The sequence below is a fragment of the Oryctolagus cuniculus genome, chromosome 16, assembly GCF_051225735.1.
Source record: "Oryctolagus cuniculus isolate XC-2025 breed Fujian yellow rabbit chromosome 16, ASM5122573v1, whole genome shotgun sequence".
Lineage (NCBI taxonomy): Eukaryota > Metazoa > Chordata > Mammalia > Lagomorpha > Leporidae > Oryctolagus > Oryctolagus cuniculus.
This window is the reverse complement of record NC_142882.1, coordinates 49,154,468-49,168,703: the sequence shown is the minus strand read 5'-3', so window position 1 is coordinate 49,168,703 and position 14,236 is coordinate 49,154,468. Positions and strand designations below refer to the sequence as shown.

General features: G+C 40.2%; 1 protein-coding gene and 1 long non-coding RNA gene across 7 annotated transcripts in view; one reads left to right on the top strand and one right to left on the bottom strand.

Annotated features, from left to right (window-relative positions):
* LOC149121730 (uncharacterized) overlaps positions 1 to 14,236 on the top strand; it is a 57,265-nt gene that overhangs the window by 7,167 nt on the left and 35,862 nt on the right. The window lies entirely within an intron of this gene.
* Positions 1 to 14,236, bottom strand: part of ABCB5 (ATP binding cassette subfamily B member 5) — a 120,783-nt gene that overhangs the window by 89,445 nt on the left and 17,102 nt on the right. For all 5 annotated transcript variants that reach the window (XM_089315351.1, XM_051852797.3, XM_089315353.1 and 2 more), the window contains 7 exons: positions 14,095 to 14,149; positions 5,684 to 5,875; positions 5,428 to 5,599; positions 4,486 to 4,610; positions 4,227 to 4,404; positions 2,352 to 2,465; positions 1,913 to 2,023 (listed from right to left, as the gene is read on the bottom strand). In XM_089315351.1, coding sequence (XP_089171477.1) covers positions 1,913 to 2,023; positions 2,352 to 2,465; positions 4,227 to 4,404; positions 4,486 to 4,610; positions 5,428 to 5,599; positions 5,684 to 5,875; positions 14,095 to 14,149 — 947 coding nt within the window. The remainder of the gene's footprint in view (positions 1 to 1,912; positions 2,024 to 2,351; positions 2,466 to 4,226; positions 4,405 to 4,485; positions 4,611 to 5,427; positions 5,600 to 5,683; positions 5,876 to 14,094; positions 14,150 to 14,236) is intronic.

Below are 14,236 nucleotides of genomic sequence, written 5' to 3'. Positions count from 1 at the left end.
ACACATCATTCCAGGGACCCCAAAGATGAGTTTAGATCTTGTTATGTTTATTTCACGCATGTGCATAATAAAAACGCACATAATTTTGGAAAATATAGTAAAATCCTGTCTCCGTATGAGATGGGATAAAGTTAGGAGTACTCATGGACTATTAACCAGTTATGATAAACTATTCACGTTTTCAACTAACATACCTTACAAGAATCTCATGGCTACCAAGTGAGTTTTATCTTCCAGTTTGCAACAATTGAATGAAATCTTGCTGGAATCTTTGTGAGCTACTCCTTGGAATATACTTGACTTTGTTACAAAATCTATTCCTAAGTAAAGCAACTGGCCAAGCTTCTTAGCCACTCCCATGGGTGAGACTTCACCCTGAGTTCTTCATTCTCCCATGGCGACTGTCCCAGGGACTTTCAACCTAGGGGGTCGTTTCTCGGTGACTGAGAGATGCTCACAGCTAAAGTCCCAGGCACCTGCCCGGTGCGAGGAGCCTCCGGGTAATTACCCTCCCGCAAGTGACAATAAGCCATCCTGTTGAGAGCCTCTCACCTCTGTGGGCTTGCATCTGTGTTTTCACCCCAAACAAAGGAGCCTGCTTTTGCATTCTCTTACTTTGATCTTACCGTTTGTAAAGGAATTGACCCTTCAGCTAACCATACACAAAGGCTTCAAAGGGCCAAGCAGGGAAGATTCCCTAAAGAAGGTGATAAATCCAGGATCACCTCACCTCCCAGCAGCACTTTGGCTCCAAAGTTAGTTTCTGTTCATTCCTGGGGGGGGGGGGTGTCGGTGTTTTTATTTATTTAAATTGGGAGGACCTTTAAAAAATGCTTCCCGCCAAGGGTGAGGTTTCAGAAGTTCACTCAGAAGTCATTTTTTTTAGGTCCCAGGGGACATTTTAATATACAGTGTCCCCTGGGTATATAGAGTTGTCACTCCAAATGCCAGCTACATGTATGTGTGAGTGAAGCTTGACATGTTCTACGTGAACAAAATTTTGGTATAAGGCACTATTATTCCAATAATGCTAAGCAATAACAACATATTTTAAAAGAGATTTGAAAAGAAAATTTCAATCACCAGTTTAAAATAGGGACATAGGCACATAGGTACATTGCAGACTGATGATACTAGTAATCTTATTGATTACACTTAAAATCATGTTCTCCTTGTTTTGTGTGAGACAGGTGTTTTGATTAGTTATCCCCCTTTGCAGTTGTTAACAATACTCTTTTTTGGTCAACACATGAGTAAAATGGAAGGAAGAATACAAAATATACCTTTCCACGAGACAGCTTTTCAGAAGAACATGAAAAGGCTGAATGACAGGGGGAGGAGAGGAACTGTGTGTGTGTGTGTGTGTGTGTGCATGTGTATGGTGCTTGCGTGAGTTTCGTTGTATGTGTACAGGTGTGCATGTGTGTTTGTATGTATTTGGTATGTGTACATAGGTGTGTGTGTTTTGTGCATGGATGGGTGTCCTGTGTGTGTGTGCATGTGTGTGTGTACATGTGGCACAAATGCTGGTGCAGTAAAAGTCCCAGGAAAGGGACAGTCACATGTGCCTGATATTCCCAGTAAGAAACCACAAAGTCAACAAGGTCTTTGCTGAGTGGAGTAACATCCAGAGGATACCAATAGGTGGCATCAGTATTCCAAGATATCTTGGTGTGCTCCCAAAATCCAGAGTGGAGGAATTCCTGGGGGTTGAACATGCTTTGGTCCCTCAACTAGAGGAAAGAGGCTGCTGAATATAACCAGGTGTTCCAGAATTATATAGCCATTATCAAACTATCAAAATCTCTACACACAGTAGTCAAAATCTTGGTCAAGATAATATTAAATAATTTATAAGAGAAAAGTTTAGCTAGTGGAAGACAATATCAGAAAACCGAGAGTTTTAACCTACCTTGACAGATGGTCTTGATGGATAATTGAAAGAGACATTTTTAAATTCCACAGTGCCTTCTATACACTCAGGTTTATATCCAGTTGTTGAAAAGTTATCTATACTGGGTTTCTTGAAACACAAAAAGAATGTTATAAATCTTCAAAAGACTAAGCCAACACTCTCCGATCCTAAAAGCAGAGTAAGGATTTTTTTTTTCTTTTTACCACGTTTTCCTTTCTGCATTAGAAGTGCAATGGGTTAGCCATGAAGGTTTCAATGAAAACTACCCCCCCACAAATGACTCCCCATAGAAAAGAGTTAAAAACAATCTCTCTTGCAATGGCCAATTGGCCAGCATGGATTTTGCCCATCCTGGTGTTGTAGTGAAATGAGTGTGGCTGTTCGTTGGTCTTCCTGCAGTACTGTGGGCGTCCTTGGAAGCAAGGAGAGGTCTTACCTTATCAATAAGCTGGAAGATGGTAAAGGCTGCTCCTCGGGCTACAGTGAAAGTTTCAAAGTGGGGGGCTGCTGCTCCTATGCAGTAACTGCTGTGGATCACACTAAAGAACACCTGTAGGGCAGGAGAGAACATTTACTCCTCTGCAGTGACACGAGAGAGACAGCAAAGTGAAGTAGGAGAGTCCTTTAAAAAGTTCATGCAAAAGGGAACAGAAAGGATAAGTTCATTTTGGTGCAGACATTGTTTGGAATACATGCTTTGGTTTTTCTCATAATATGCATTTTTCATAAGCTTTTTGAAGATTCCTCATTTATACTTGGTTTAGGCTCATAGAGAGCCATTAGAGTAATTAGGTAAGGAAGAATGGAAGAGGCAAAAATAAGGACCCTAATGAATCCAGGTTTTCCTGGTCTTTTCCTATTGTGGAATAACCGCTGATTGGCTGTGGTCTTGTGGTTGTCGCCTGTTAGGAAGTCTCAGCAGGCAAATCTGGTGGTCACGCATGCACCTGTTGCTGGGGAGAAGCGTTGCACTCCCCTCCCTGCTGGTCAGCTCCCTGAGATTCAATGAGAAGAGTGTGACGGATGTCACTCACACAGAACTGTTGCATTATTTGTGCCCATACTTTTTTTGAATCCTCGTACTACCGGGAAGCTGCCCATTTTCAGACAGACCCATCTCCGTAAAAAAGTCAAACAAGGAAAGAACTCCACAAGCTGGCTGGGTGCTATTACTCCAGGCATGTAGATAAAGACACTAAGACTTAACAAATCATTGGCCCATAGACACACATAAATCAAGGAGCAAGGATTAGCCCCAAATTCTTCATGCTTAGCTTTCACTTTATATCAGCTAAATGAATAGTTTCAAGGCTTACCTATGAACATTTTGAATTCAAGAGATGAATTTAGGGGCTGATATTGTGGTGCAGCAGGTTAAGCCACTACTTGCCACACTGGCATCCCACATTGGAGTGCTGTTCTGGTCCTGGCTTCTCTGCTTCTAATCCAGCTTCCTGATAATGTGCCTGGGCAAGCAGCAGATGATGCCTCAAGTACTTGGGTCTCTGCCACTCATCATGGGAGACCTTGATTGAGTTCCTGTCTCCTGGCTTTGGCCTGGCCCAGTTCTGGCTGTTGTGGTCATTTGGGGAGTGAATGAACAGATAGAAGACCCCTCTATCCCTGTCTCTCCCTCTCTCTGTCACTTTACCTTTCAACTAAATACATATTTTTTTAAAGAAATGAATTTAGTTGAAAGAAGAAAAGTCATTTATAATGGGAAAGCCAAACACTACTTGAAGTTTTTACAGCAGATCAATTTGGTTCACAGTGAGAAACATTTCTTCATCCTGAACTGATCTATTTATTGCGGAAACTTAGAAGGGTAGCACTGAATAAATTATGATATAATAATTGGAATATTGGGTAGAGCTGTATGGAATCTGTTTCTAATATTATGCTGGAAGGTTGGAGGAAGAACAGGCGAGTCAAATCTACAGATTATTTCAGAGGGAAGCTGTTTAGCAAGAACTGTAGAGTTCCACTTTATCTGGGCACAGATGGGAGCGAAAGTCTTTCTAGAGAGTGGGAATTTTGACTGATGGATTAAGAAAGCTCTGTGTCTACCTGTAGGGCATGCAATCATGATTCTCTTAAAAGCACACTGCTTGGCAAACAAAGACGCTAAAGCATGTGAGAGGAGTAAATTCCATCAATTCATAGTTATAAATCATTTCAGAGAAACAAAGGTATGTTTTTTGAAACTATTTATCTATGAATACACATATTCATTCCCAGAGGAGTTTTGACTAAACTCTGGGTAAGAAAAGGTTATCTGGGCCAGTTACCTTTCTTCTCAAACAAGACTTACAGCAAGAACAGTCCCGATGGTGTAACCAGGTTCTCCACTAAGGATCAGAGAAGTTCCATACCAGAAGGCAAGTCCGTAGGTTCCATTCATGAAGAAGTACACAGCACCAAGAGACAGTTTAGAAGCTATGGCCTTTTTTATGCCCACATCCTTTGCGTCTCTTAGATTGTTTGTATACCTGGTAAAGGTAAAAACACAATGCAATAGCCAGAGGGGAACATAAAACCAAGCCCATTTTATTACAATTAAAGGAACAGACCTTTGAATCTCTTTCTCCTGGGCTCCAAAGGCTATGACGGTTCGAATTGATGCCAAGACTTCCTCTGCAACAGCCCCAGCTTTGGAATAGGCATTTAATTCCTTACTGGTCAGTGAGATGACTATCTGTAACAAGCCATGACCACAGTTCACCAAAGAATGGCTCTGGGGTAGTGACAAGGGGCAAAAGAGTTCATTCCAACAGAGTCTGCATTCTAGATAGGCTGGTATTACCTAGCATGTAAATTTCTATGTATGTTTTCTTCTACTGTGCTCTTTTGCTGTTTTCTCTCTCATATATATATATATATTTACAATTTAAAAATTATTTACTATTTAAGGACTTTTTCTCTATGTATTCCTAAAAACTCTATTAGAAATAGGTTTCTACATTGGCACAATTGGACAAGCCCTGATTTGGAGAAAAATTTTCGGGGCACCATTCTTATTGGAAATGAGTGAGCCTGTTTGGCTTGATCTGATTGTTCCCATGCACAGAGCAAGGCTTCTAGAGGGTGTGAGAGGAGGAACACGATCTTGCACGTGGATGTGACATTGCTTTTGCATTGTGCCGCCTGTTTAGAAAGTGCTTCATCTTTGAACACTAAAAAGTGAAATTTCAGAGAAAAGCAGAGACTATCAGTACTGGGAGAAGAGGCAGGTTTTTCTGATTCCTCACAATTTGAACTTAGAATGTGTTCTTTCCTCTACTATATGTCCCACTTACTACTTCTTTATAATTTAGTAATTAGCACAAGAGGACAGTGAAAGGGAACCAATAGGGACATTGTCCTCAGACCTGTGTGCTTATAACTATTGTCTACTCAACAGCAGTCATGGGATACAAGATCCTTTTGCATTTGTACCTTTTTGGGCAAATTCAGTAAGCCATCGAGTTCATCCTTCTGCTTCCAGGCAGCAGTGTCCTGGTTGCCTCACTTACCCTGGAACACGCTGCTGCAGAAGCCATAATGAGAGGCGATGTGGACAGGGTCACCAGGGTGAGCTTCCAGCCCTTCACCAAGCCAACCGCCAGGCCAATGGAAAAAGTAGACATGTTTTGAAACAGTAGAGCAAGCTTGTCTCCAATACCGTCGCTGATTTTGCTGATGTCCCTGAGACAAGTAAACAAATGTAGTTAAGTCATTTACATGCCGTATAGGAGAACAAAGTTGATATCCTACGCATGTTCCTCTTACTCTGTTATGCGAGTGTTCAATTCGCCGATGTCACAGCCATCAAACCAGCTGATGTCTTGTGCCAGAATGGAGTGAAAGAACTGCTGGCGAATTCTCTTGGTCTGTCGTGCTGCTGTCATAACCCAAAAGGAAATCTGCATGTAGCCAAAAATCAAGGCAGAGCCTCCTATGCCAACATAATACAGCGTCAACCTAAAGAAAGATTGGAAACGTTAAACTTTTGAAACACAACATTTTCCTCTTGTTACCAAAAAAAATAAATAAATAAATAAATAAAGAAAAGAAAAGACAACCAACAAACAAAAACACAAGAAAAAAAATCTATGAACCCATGATAATATTTGTTAGGGAGAATTTATTTAGAAGATAACTAGAGGAGTTGGTACTGTGACACTGTGAGTTAAACTGCCACCTACAATGCTGGCATCTCACATGAGAGTCAGTTCAAGCCCTCGCTGCTCTGCTTCTGCTTCAGTTCCCTGCTAATGCACCTGGGAAGGTGGTGGAGAATGACCCGAATACTTGAGCCCCCTGCCACCCATGTAAGACATGCAAATGGAGATCTGGGCTCCTGACATTGGCTGGGACCATCCCTAGCCATTGTGGCCATTTAGATATTGGATCTGTGTATGGTAAATTTTTCTCTTTCCATGACCTCCCTCTTTCTTTGTCACTTTGTCTGTAAGATAAATTGATGAATCTTTAAAGAAAAAAAATAACTCAACTAAGGTTAACTTACCACTAGAAAGGGTGAAGTATACTGATTCTAAAAATCCAGGTTTCACTTGTAAAAAATTTAGAACATGTTTCTCATATTATTAATAAAATTAGTATTTTAAAAACATATTTTCTACTTGTATCTTAAGTCAGTGTTTGTAATATTTTGGTACAAAAAGTTACATTGAGGTCATTAAAGGATCCATAGTGTAATAAGAGGCTAAAGAAAATCATAGTAGTCAAAAAGTATTTGATAAAAAGCTGGAAAATATATGTATTATTAAACCCAAAATTCAACTTAAGGAATTTATCCTAAGATAATAATATACTAAGGTTAATCAGAATGGAGGGTCATTGTGGAGCTTGTAACAATCTAGGTGTCTTTTAAAAAAAAAAGATTATTTATTTATTTGAAAAGCAGAATTACAGAGAGGCAGAGTCAGAGAGATAGAGAGAAATCTTCCATCTGCTGGTTCACTTCCTAAATGGCTGTAATGGCTAGAGTTGGGCCAATCAGAAGCCAGGAGCCAGGAGCTTCTTCTGGGTCTCCCATGTGGGTACAGGTGCCCAAGGACTTGGACTGTCTTCTGCTGCTTTCCTAGGCACATTAGCAGGGAGCCGGATTGGAAGTGGAGAAGCCAGGACTCGAACCAGCATCCATATGGGATGATGGCACTGCAGGTGGCACCTTTGTCCGCTATGACACAGTGCCAGCCCCACCATCTAGGTATCTAACAGCAGGGGTCAGATAGACATGTAGTCAATCACTAAGCATCTACGGGCTGCCCTCTAAATGTGAAGTTCTACAGACACAGCCACGAGCAAGACAAGAAGTCCTCCTATTTTGATGGACAGTGGCAGACAAAACACCCAGTTTCAAGCTGTTCCACCAAAGAAGCAAGCAGGATGGTGGTCACAAGGTAAGTGGTGGATAAACTTGGGCAGAGAGAGCTGGTGCACATGAACAGAGTGGTCAGGAAAGTTTCTTTGAGGAAGCAAGATCATAGCTGGGATTCCAAAGTTGGAATGAGCCAGCCGTTTCAAGAGTATTCCAGGGAGACAGAAGGAGTCTCTCCCAGGAGAGTCTGAGGCTGACAAAAGCTGAACGAGCAACAACAACAAATCCCAGACTGGGGCTGAGAGGATGAGGCTGGGGAATGTGGCACACCACGGGGCTCAGCTACAGCGTACTGTGGAGATCTGATTCTGTGAGATACAGGTGATGACTGGGAGACTGAAGTATAAGATGAACAGATGTGTTCAACAGTATGAAAGATCACTCCAGCTCCTTGTGGAGAACAGATGCAGTGACAGCAATGGACTTGGAGGAAGATGTTTGCGACCTGATACACAGAAGTAGATAGGTTCTAGATGTATTTTGGAAATAAAAGTTGTCGGACTCATGGACCCCTCCCACAAACTTCTCTGCTAAAAAGATGACTAAGAAGACAAAAAGCTCGGTTCCTGCCTTGAAGACAAGACACCTTATCAGAAGGAGGAAAAGGGCTAAAACAATGGGAGTGGTAACCCATGCTCTGCACTGGAAAATGCAGTGATGTTGAGATGACGTTTGGGGGTAGGCGCTGTGGTGCAGTGAGTTAAAGCCCTGGCCTGCAGTGCTAGCATCCCATATGGGCACTGGTTCGAGTCCTGGCTGCTCCACTTCTGATCCAGCTCTCTGCTAATGCACCAGGGAAAGCAGTAGAAAATGGCTCAAGTCTTTGGGCCCCTGCACCCACATGGGAAACCCGAAAGAAGCTCCTGGTTCCTGGCTTCAGATTGGCACAGCTCCAGCCATTGTGGCCTTCTGGTGAGTGAACCAGCGGATGAAAGACCTCTCTCTCTCTCTCCCCCTCTCTTTGTAACTCTGTCTTTCAAATAAATAAAATAAATCTTAAAGAAGAAGATGACATTTCTTCTCACATTGATCTATGGATTCAATGCAATCCCTGTAAAAATTCTGGAAGACTCTTGGCAGAAATTGGCAAGATAATCCTAAGGTGCATAGAAATGCAAAGGACTAACAATAGCCAAAACAATTTTTAAAAAGAAGAATGAAGTTGAAGAATTTAAACTTTCTGATTTTATTTCTGTAAGCTTCAAAACTACAGTAGTCAAGACAATGTGATGCTGGGATAAAAGCACATATATCAAGAAATGCAACAGAACTGAGAAAACAGATACTTTACAGACTGGATTTTAGCAATGGTGGCAAGTCAGTTCAGTGGAAAAAGATAATTTATTCAACAAAGAGTGCTGAGACAACTGGATAGTAATATGTGGAAAAGATGGCTTTAGATCCTTCCCTCACACCACTCACAAAAGTATAAGAGTTAAAACTTTGAAACTTCTAGAAGAAAATATAGGAGAAAATCTTAATGATCCTACATAGGGCAAAGAATTCTTAAATCCAAAAACACAACACAATCTATAAGACAAACTTGATATACTGGAATTCATCAAAACTTAAGACTTTTGTGCTGCAGAAGAAATGTTTAATAAAACAAAAAGACTGACTACTTACAGGTGGGAGAATATATTTGCCAATATTTCAACAGAGAAAGTAATTTAAAATAATTTTTATAGAAGCACTGCTTCCCTTTTTAAACTATCCTTTCACAACAAGAACCACAAAACCAAAATAACACATCTAACTTTTCAATGTGGAAGAACCATGTGAGGTAACTTCTCATTGTCCAGCAAGCAGACTTCCAAACTACTTGGGACCCAGAAGAAGATATAAAGTCTAAGAGTCCAAGCAATTCTTTTTTTTTTTTTTTTTTTTTTTTGCACCAGGAAATAAAACTTCTTGAGTCAAACTATCATGGAAATTTAGATTTAATTGTTCCACATATTGAGCCTGTACTGTATGTTAAACATTATGACAGGCCCCTTACATATCCAAGTAACTGAAGCTTATAGAAGTTACTCAATGGCCGGCGCCGCGGCTCACTAGGCTAATCCTCCTCCTTGTGGCGCCGGCACACCAGGTTCTAGTCCTGGTCGGGGCGCTGGATTCTGTCCCCGTTGCCCCTCTTCCAGGCCAGCTCTCTGCTGTGGCCAGGGAGTGCAGTGGAGGATGGCCCAAGTGCTTGGGCCCTGCACCCGCATGGGAGACCAGGAGAAGCACCTGGCTCCTGCCATTGGATCAGTGCAGTGCGCCGGCCTTGGTGGCCATTGGAGGGTGAACCAACGGCAAAGGAAGACCTTTCTGTCTCTGTCTCTCACTGTCCACTCTGCCTGTCAAAAAATTAAACAACAACAACAAAAAAATTAAAAAAAAAGAAGTTACTCAACAATTGCTACAAGCAAGAAACTGGCAGGGGACCAGTGCTGTGGCACAGCGGGTTAACGCCCTGCCTGAAGTGCCGGCATCCCATATGGGCCCCGGTTCTAATCCCGGCTGCTCCTCTTCTGATCTAGCTCTCTGCTATGGCCTGGGAAAGTAGTAGAAGATGGCCCATGTCCTTGGGCCCCTGCACCCACGTGGGAGACCTGGAAGAAGCTCTTGGCTCCTGGCTTCAGATAGGCACAGCTCCGGCCGTTGAGACCATCTAGGGAGTGAACCATCGGATGGAAGACCTCTCTCTGTGTAATTCTTACTTTTAAATAAATAAATCTTAAAAAAAAAAATGAGTGGCAGAGCCCATGATCAGAGTCCTGAGCTTATGATCTGAATAATTCTGGAGATGCTTCCAAAGACGGGAAACCTTACTACCTACACATAGCCTGGAGACTGATGATGTCTCTATGCATGTTAAAAAATTACAAAGCAAAGAAATAATGTTGTTCACCCTGGCTATTTCAGACCATTTGACCAGAAAGAGCGCCATCTCCTTTTAAAAATGTATCATCTATTCACATTTGTTAACTCTGCTGTACACTCTTTGAAACTTATTCTAGGCTACAACTTGATGCAGCAGAAATTGCTATTTATCTAATCTGTCACCCAATAGCTGTCCTTATCTCTTTTTATTGGTAACAGAACTCCCATTTTGTTTGGAGTGAGAATATGCTCAGCTAAAATGGAGGCAACCATATGCCCAATATAAGGATAGTTTCAGATGTAAGTGGAATTGTTGTGTGGGATTTCTGACAGGCTGATTAACATAGCTGACTCACCTAGGAATGTAGATTTTTGGGGTCTTTTCTTTATCTTCCTATACAATCACTGAAGACCAGGAGGTGATACTGATAATGGCAGCCAGTACAACAAGGGGGGAGTAGAAAGAAAGAAAGAGAAGTACCTTGTGCCTGTTGAGTCATATTTTGTCGTTGGGCTGCTTGCTTTCAGATTTTTATGTGTAATAAAAATAAATCTCTGCCATATAGTTAAGCTACTCTGATGATGAACCTTACATTAAGTGCAGTTGAACTTCATTTAAATGAGTTGATCATCCAGTTTTCCCTTTCACTTTCAAAGCAGGATATAATAGATGAATCAGAAGTAGTGAAAGGGAAGGAAAAAGTCATTTAGGAGTTCATATAAAATTAATAAATTAACTCTTGAGAGCAGAAAAGGAGGTATCATATTCAGCAATAGTAATTTTATTTAGTCATTCTGATTTGGAGTCAGCAAGAAAAGATTGAGTTATTTCAGAATAATTTTCTGATAACACAAAGGTACAAACAACATTAAAATGATATGAAGCTATGAGTTATTTTCTTTGGAAAAAAAACTTAGGTAGAGTAGAATTCTATAGTTCCTGATGATTATGGATGAAAAAAGTATTACCTTGTGCTCAAGAAAAAGGTGATATAAATAAATACTTCTCCAAAATGTAATTTCCACAAGATGTTAATAGATGTTAGAGGGAAAAAAATCAGTTTCCGTAGTCAGGATTGGAAAACTTGGACTAAACAAAATTAACTAAGCAGAACCTTTGCTCTGCTTATCTTCCCTGTGTGTAGCTATAGGAGGCTGTAATATAATGGTGTTTTCCAAAGCAACTCAATTAGGAACCTTTTCCATCATGGAGCTCAGATAGTTCCAAAACAGGACACTGGTTTTAAAAACAATATTATAACAAATACAGTGGTACTTCATAAATGTCAAAAATGTTTATAAATTTAGCAGCTTTTAATAACTGTACATAGACATGCACAAACTTTAAAAAGTTCATAGAAAATGAGATTAAAATATTATTTTGGTGTAAAAGCTTTTTAAATCCAGACATAGTTTTTCCTAATTGGCATTTCCATGAAATTTTCAAATATTCCTTGTATTATTTCATCTTATCTAACCCTTTATTGCATGTCTCAAAAATAAATATCTCAATTTAAAATTTTTCTAAGTATTTTTGTAAGAAATTTATACTTCATATTATATATAAGCACTCTAAGTCAATAATGTAAGACCAAAATTCAGTAGAAGACAGTATCCTGGATTGTAATGGAAAATTTTTGAAAGATTCAATATAAATAAATGCTATGCAAAAGTTGTTAAAAAAAAAAAAAAGAACTTCCCTCCAGAGAACAAAGAATGTTGAATAGCAAAACTGAATGCAAAGGACGACCATTCATACTGTGGTCCAGAATTGTATTCTCTGATAGAACTTTCTGTGACCAAGAAAATGTTCAACATCCATGCTATCCAGTATGGCATCCCTTGTCAGAGTGCCTGAGTTTCCCAGTCCCAACACTTCTGATTCCAGCTTCCTCATAAGGCAAACCTGGGGAAGAAGGAGGTAATGGCTCAAGTGCTTGGGTCCCAGCCTCTCACGTGGGAGACCTAGATTGAATTCCAGGCTGCCTGTTTCAGCCTGACTCATCCCTAGCTGTTTTGGGCATTTGGGGAGTAAACCAGCAGATGGAAGATCTCTCTCTCTCTCTCTTTCTCTCCCTCTCTGCCTTTCAAGTAAATAAAAGTAAATAAGTAAAATTAAAGAGAATTGTGGTCCCCAAAATATCACTGAAATGTGATGGGTGTTCTTTGGGATTGTACAACATGAACCGTTCACTTCTATGGGAAAATAATAGAGCACACATAGGTTGTGGCAAAGATGGATAACTTTAGTAAGACACTATGGAAATCCAGTGAAAATACTCAGTAAAGAAGCAAGTGATTGACCAATATATAGAATTACAAAAATAGAGTGCCTTCGTAAATTATCACTCTGACTTAATAATTTTTACTCTGGATACAACTTTACTATAATGGTCTACTATGGATTTAACAGGACTTAGCTTCCTAAACTCAGAAGATGTTTAAACTATTAAGTCTGATTTTATTAATGGTTATTGGTTAAGAGTGGAGACTTGACCTATTGTGGCATCTGAAAGGTGGGTTTGTTGGGAGGTCCTTAGCTCATTGAGGACTTGCCCTCGGAAGGTGCTTCTCACCAGAGTGTTGTTTATTTATTCATTTATTTTTAAAGATTTATTTTATTTATTTGGAAGGCTGAGTTACAGTGAGAGAGGGAGAGACACAGGGAGAGATATCTTCCATCTGCTGGTTCACTCCCCAAATAGCCTCAATGGCTAGGGCTGGATCAAGCTGAAGCCAGGAGCTTCTTCTGGGTCTTCCACATGGGGGAAGGGGAGGGGAGGGGAGGGGAGGGAAGCACTTAGGCCATCTTCTGCTACTTTTCCAGGTGCATTATCAGGGAGCTGGATGGAAATGGAGCAGCTAGGACTTGAACTGGCGCTCATTTAGGATGCCCATGCCACAGGCGGTAGCTTTACCCACTACACTAACTCCATGGGTTGGTTATTTAATGTAGGTTGGGCCTAGCTTCTCTCTCTGCATCTGCTTACTGTGTGACCATTCCTGTGCACCTGCTCCACCATTGCCAGTCTCCTCTGATGCCAGACTAATGAGGCCTCCAGATCCTGAGCCATGAACCTCCAAATTATAACCCAAGATAAACCATTTCTTTCCCAAGAAATTCCTCTCAGGTATTTTAGTTAAGTAAAAAAAGCTGACTAATATATAGATTGAACAATGAGTCTCCAAAATTAGTCTGAATAAAACCTTAAAATTTTCATCTGATAACATTTATTTATTTTTAACATTTTTTAATTTTTATTTTTAACATTTATAGAGATGGCATTTTCTATAAAGCTTGGAGGAAATAATTTTAAAAACTTTGCTAAGTTGTATACCTTCAATTCTAGGAGGTCAAATTCGTATAAAATGCAAATTCTGGGACAGGCATTTGGTGCAGCAATTAGATGCCATCTGGAACACTCACATCCCATATCACAAGGCCTGCGGTAGAGTCCTGGTTTTGCTCCCAAATCCACCTTTATTCTAATGCACATCTTGGAGGTAGTATCTCCAAGTACCATGGCCCAAGTAGTTGGGCCCCTGCCCCCACATGGGAGACCTCTGGCTTTGGCCTGGGCCAATCCTGACCCTGACCCACAAAGGCATTTGGGGAGTGAAGCAGCAGATGGGAATTCTCTCTGCCTCTTAAAAATTAATTAAATAAAAAAATTAAAATGTAAATCCTCACTTTTCTATGGAGGAAAATTTTGTCAAATACAGCTCAAAGCATACAACCTATACAAATACAAGAAACAATTATGAACTAACTATATTTTATGCACCTAATTAAAGAAGTAGACATTTTTGCTTTGATCACTTACATTTACTATTAATAATCTGATAAAATTTTTAGTTGTTTTTTCTTATAAGTATTGAATACAGCAGCATGTAATGCATTTGATATTGATATTTCATTTGGACTTACACAATCATATCTTCATTCAGCTTCTCTTGAGACTTAGTACAGTTCTGATAATTTGCTGTAAAAATAAGTTTTTTAATTTATAAAAGAAATTAATTAATACTTGGCCTTACTGTTTCACAGGTAGACTTCCAAAGCAAACACA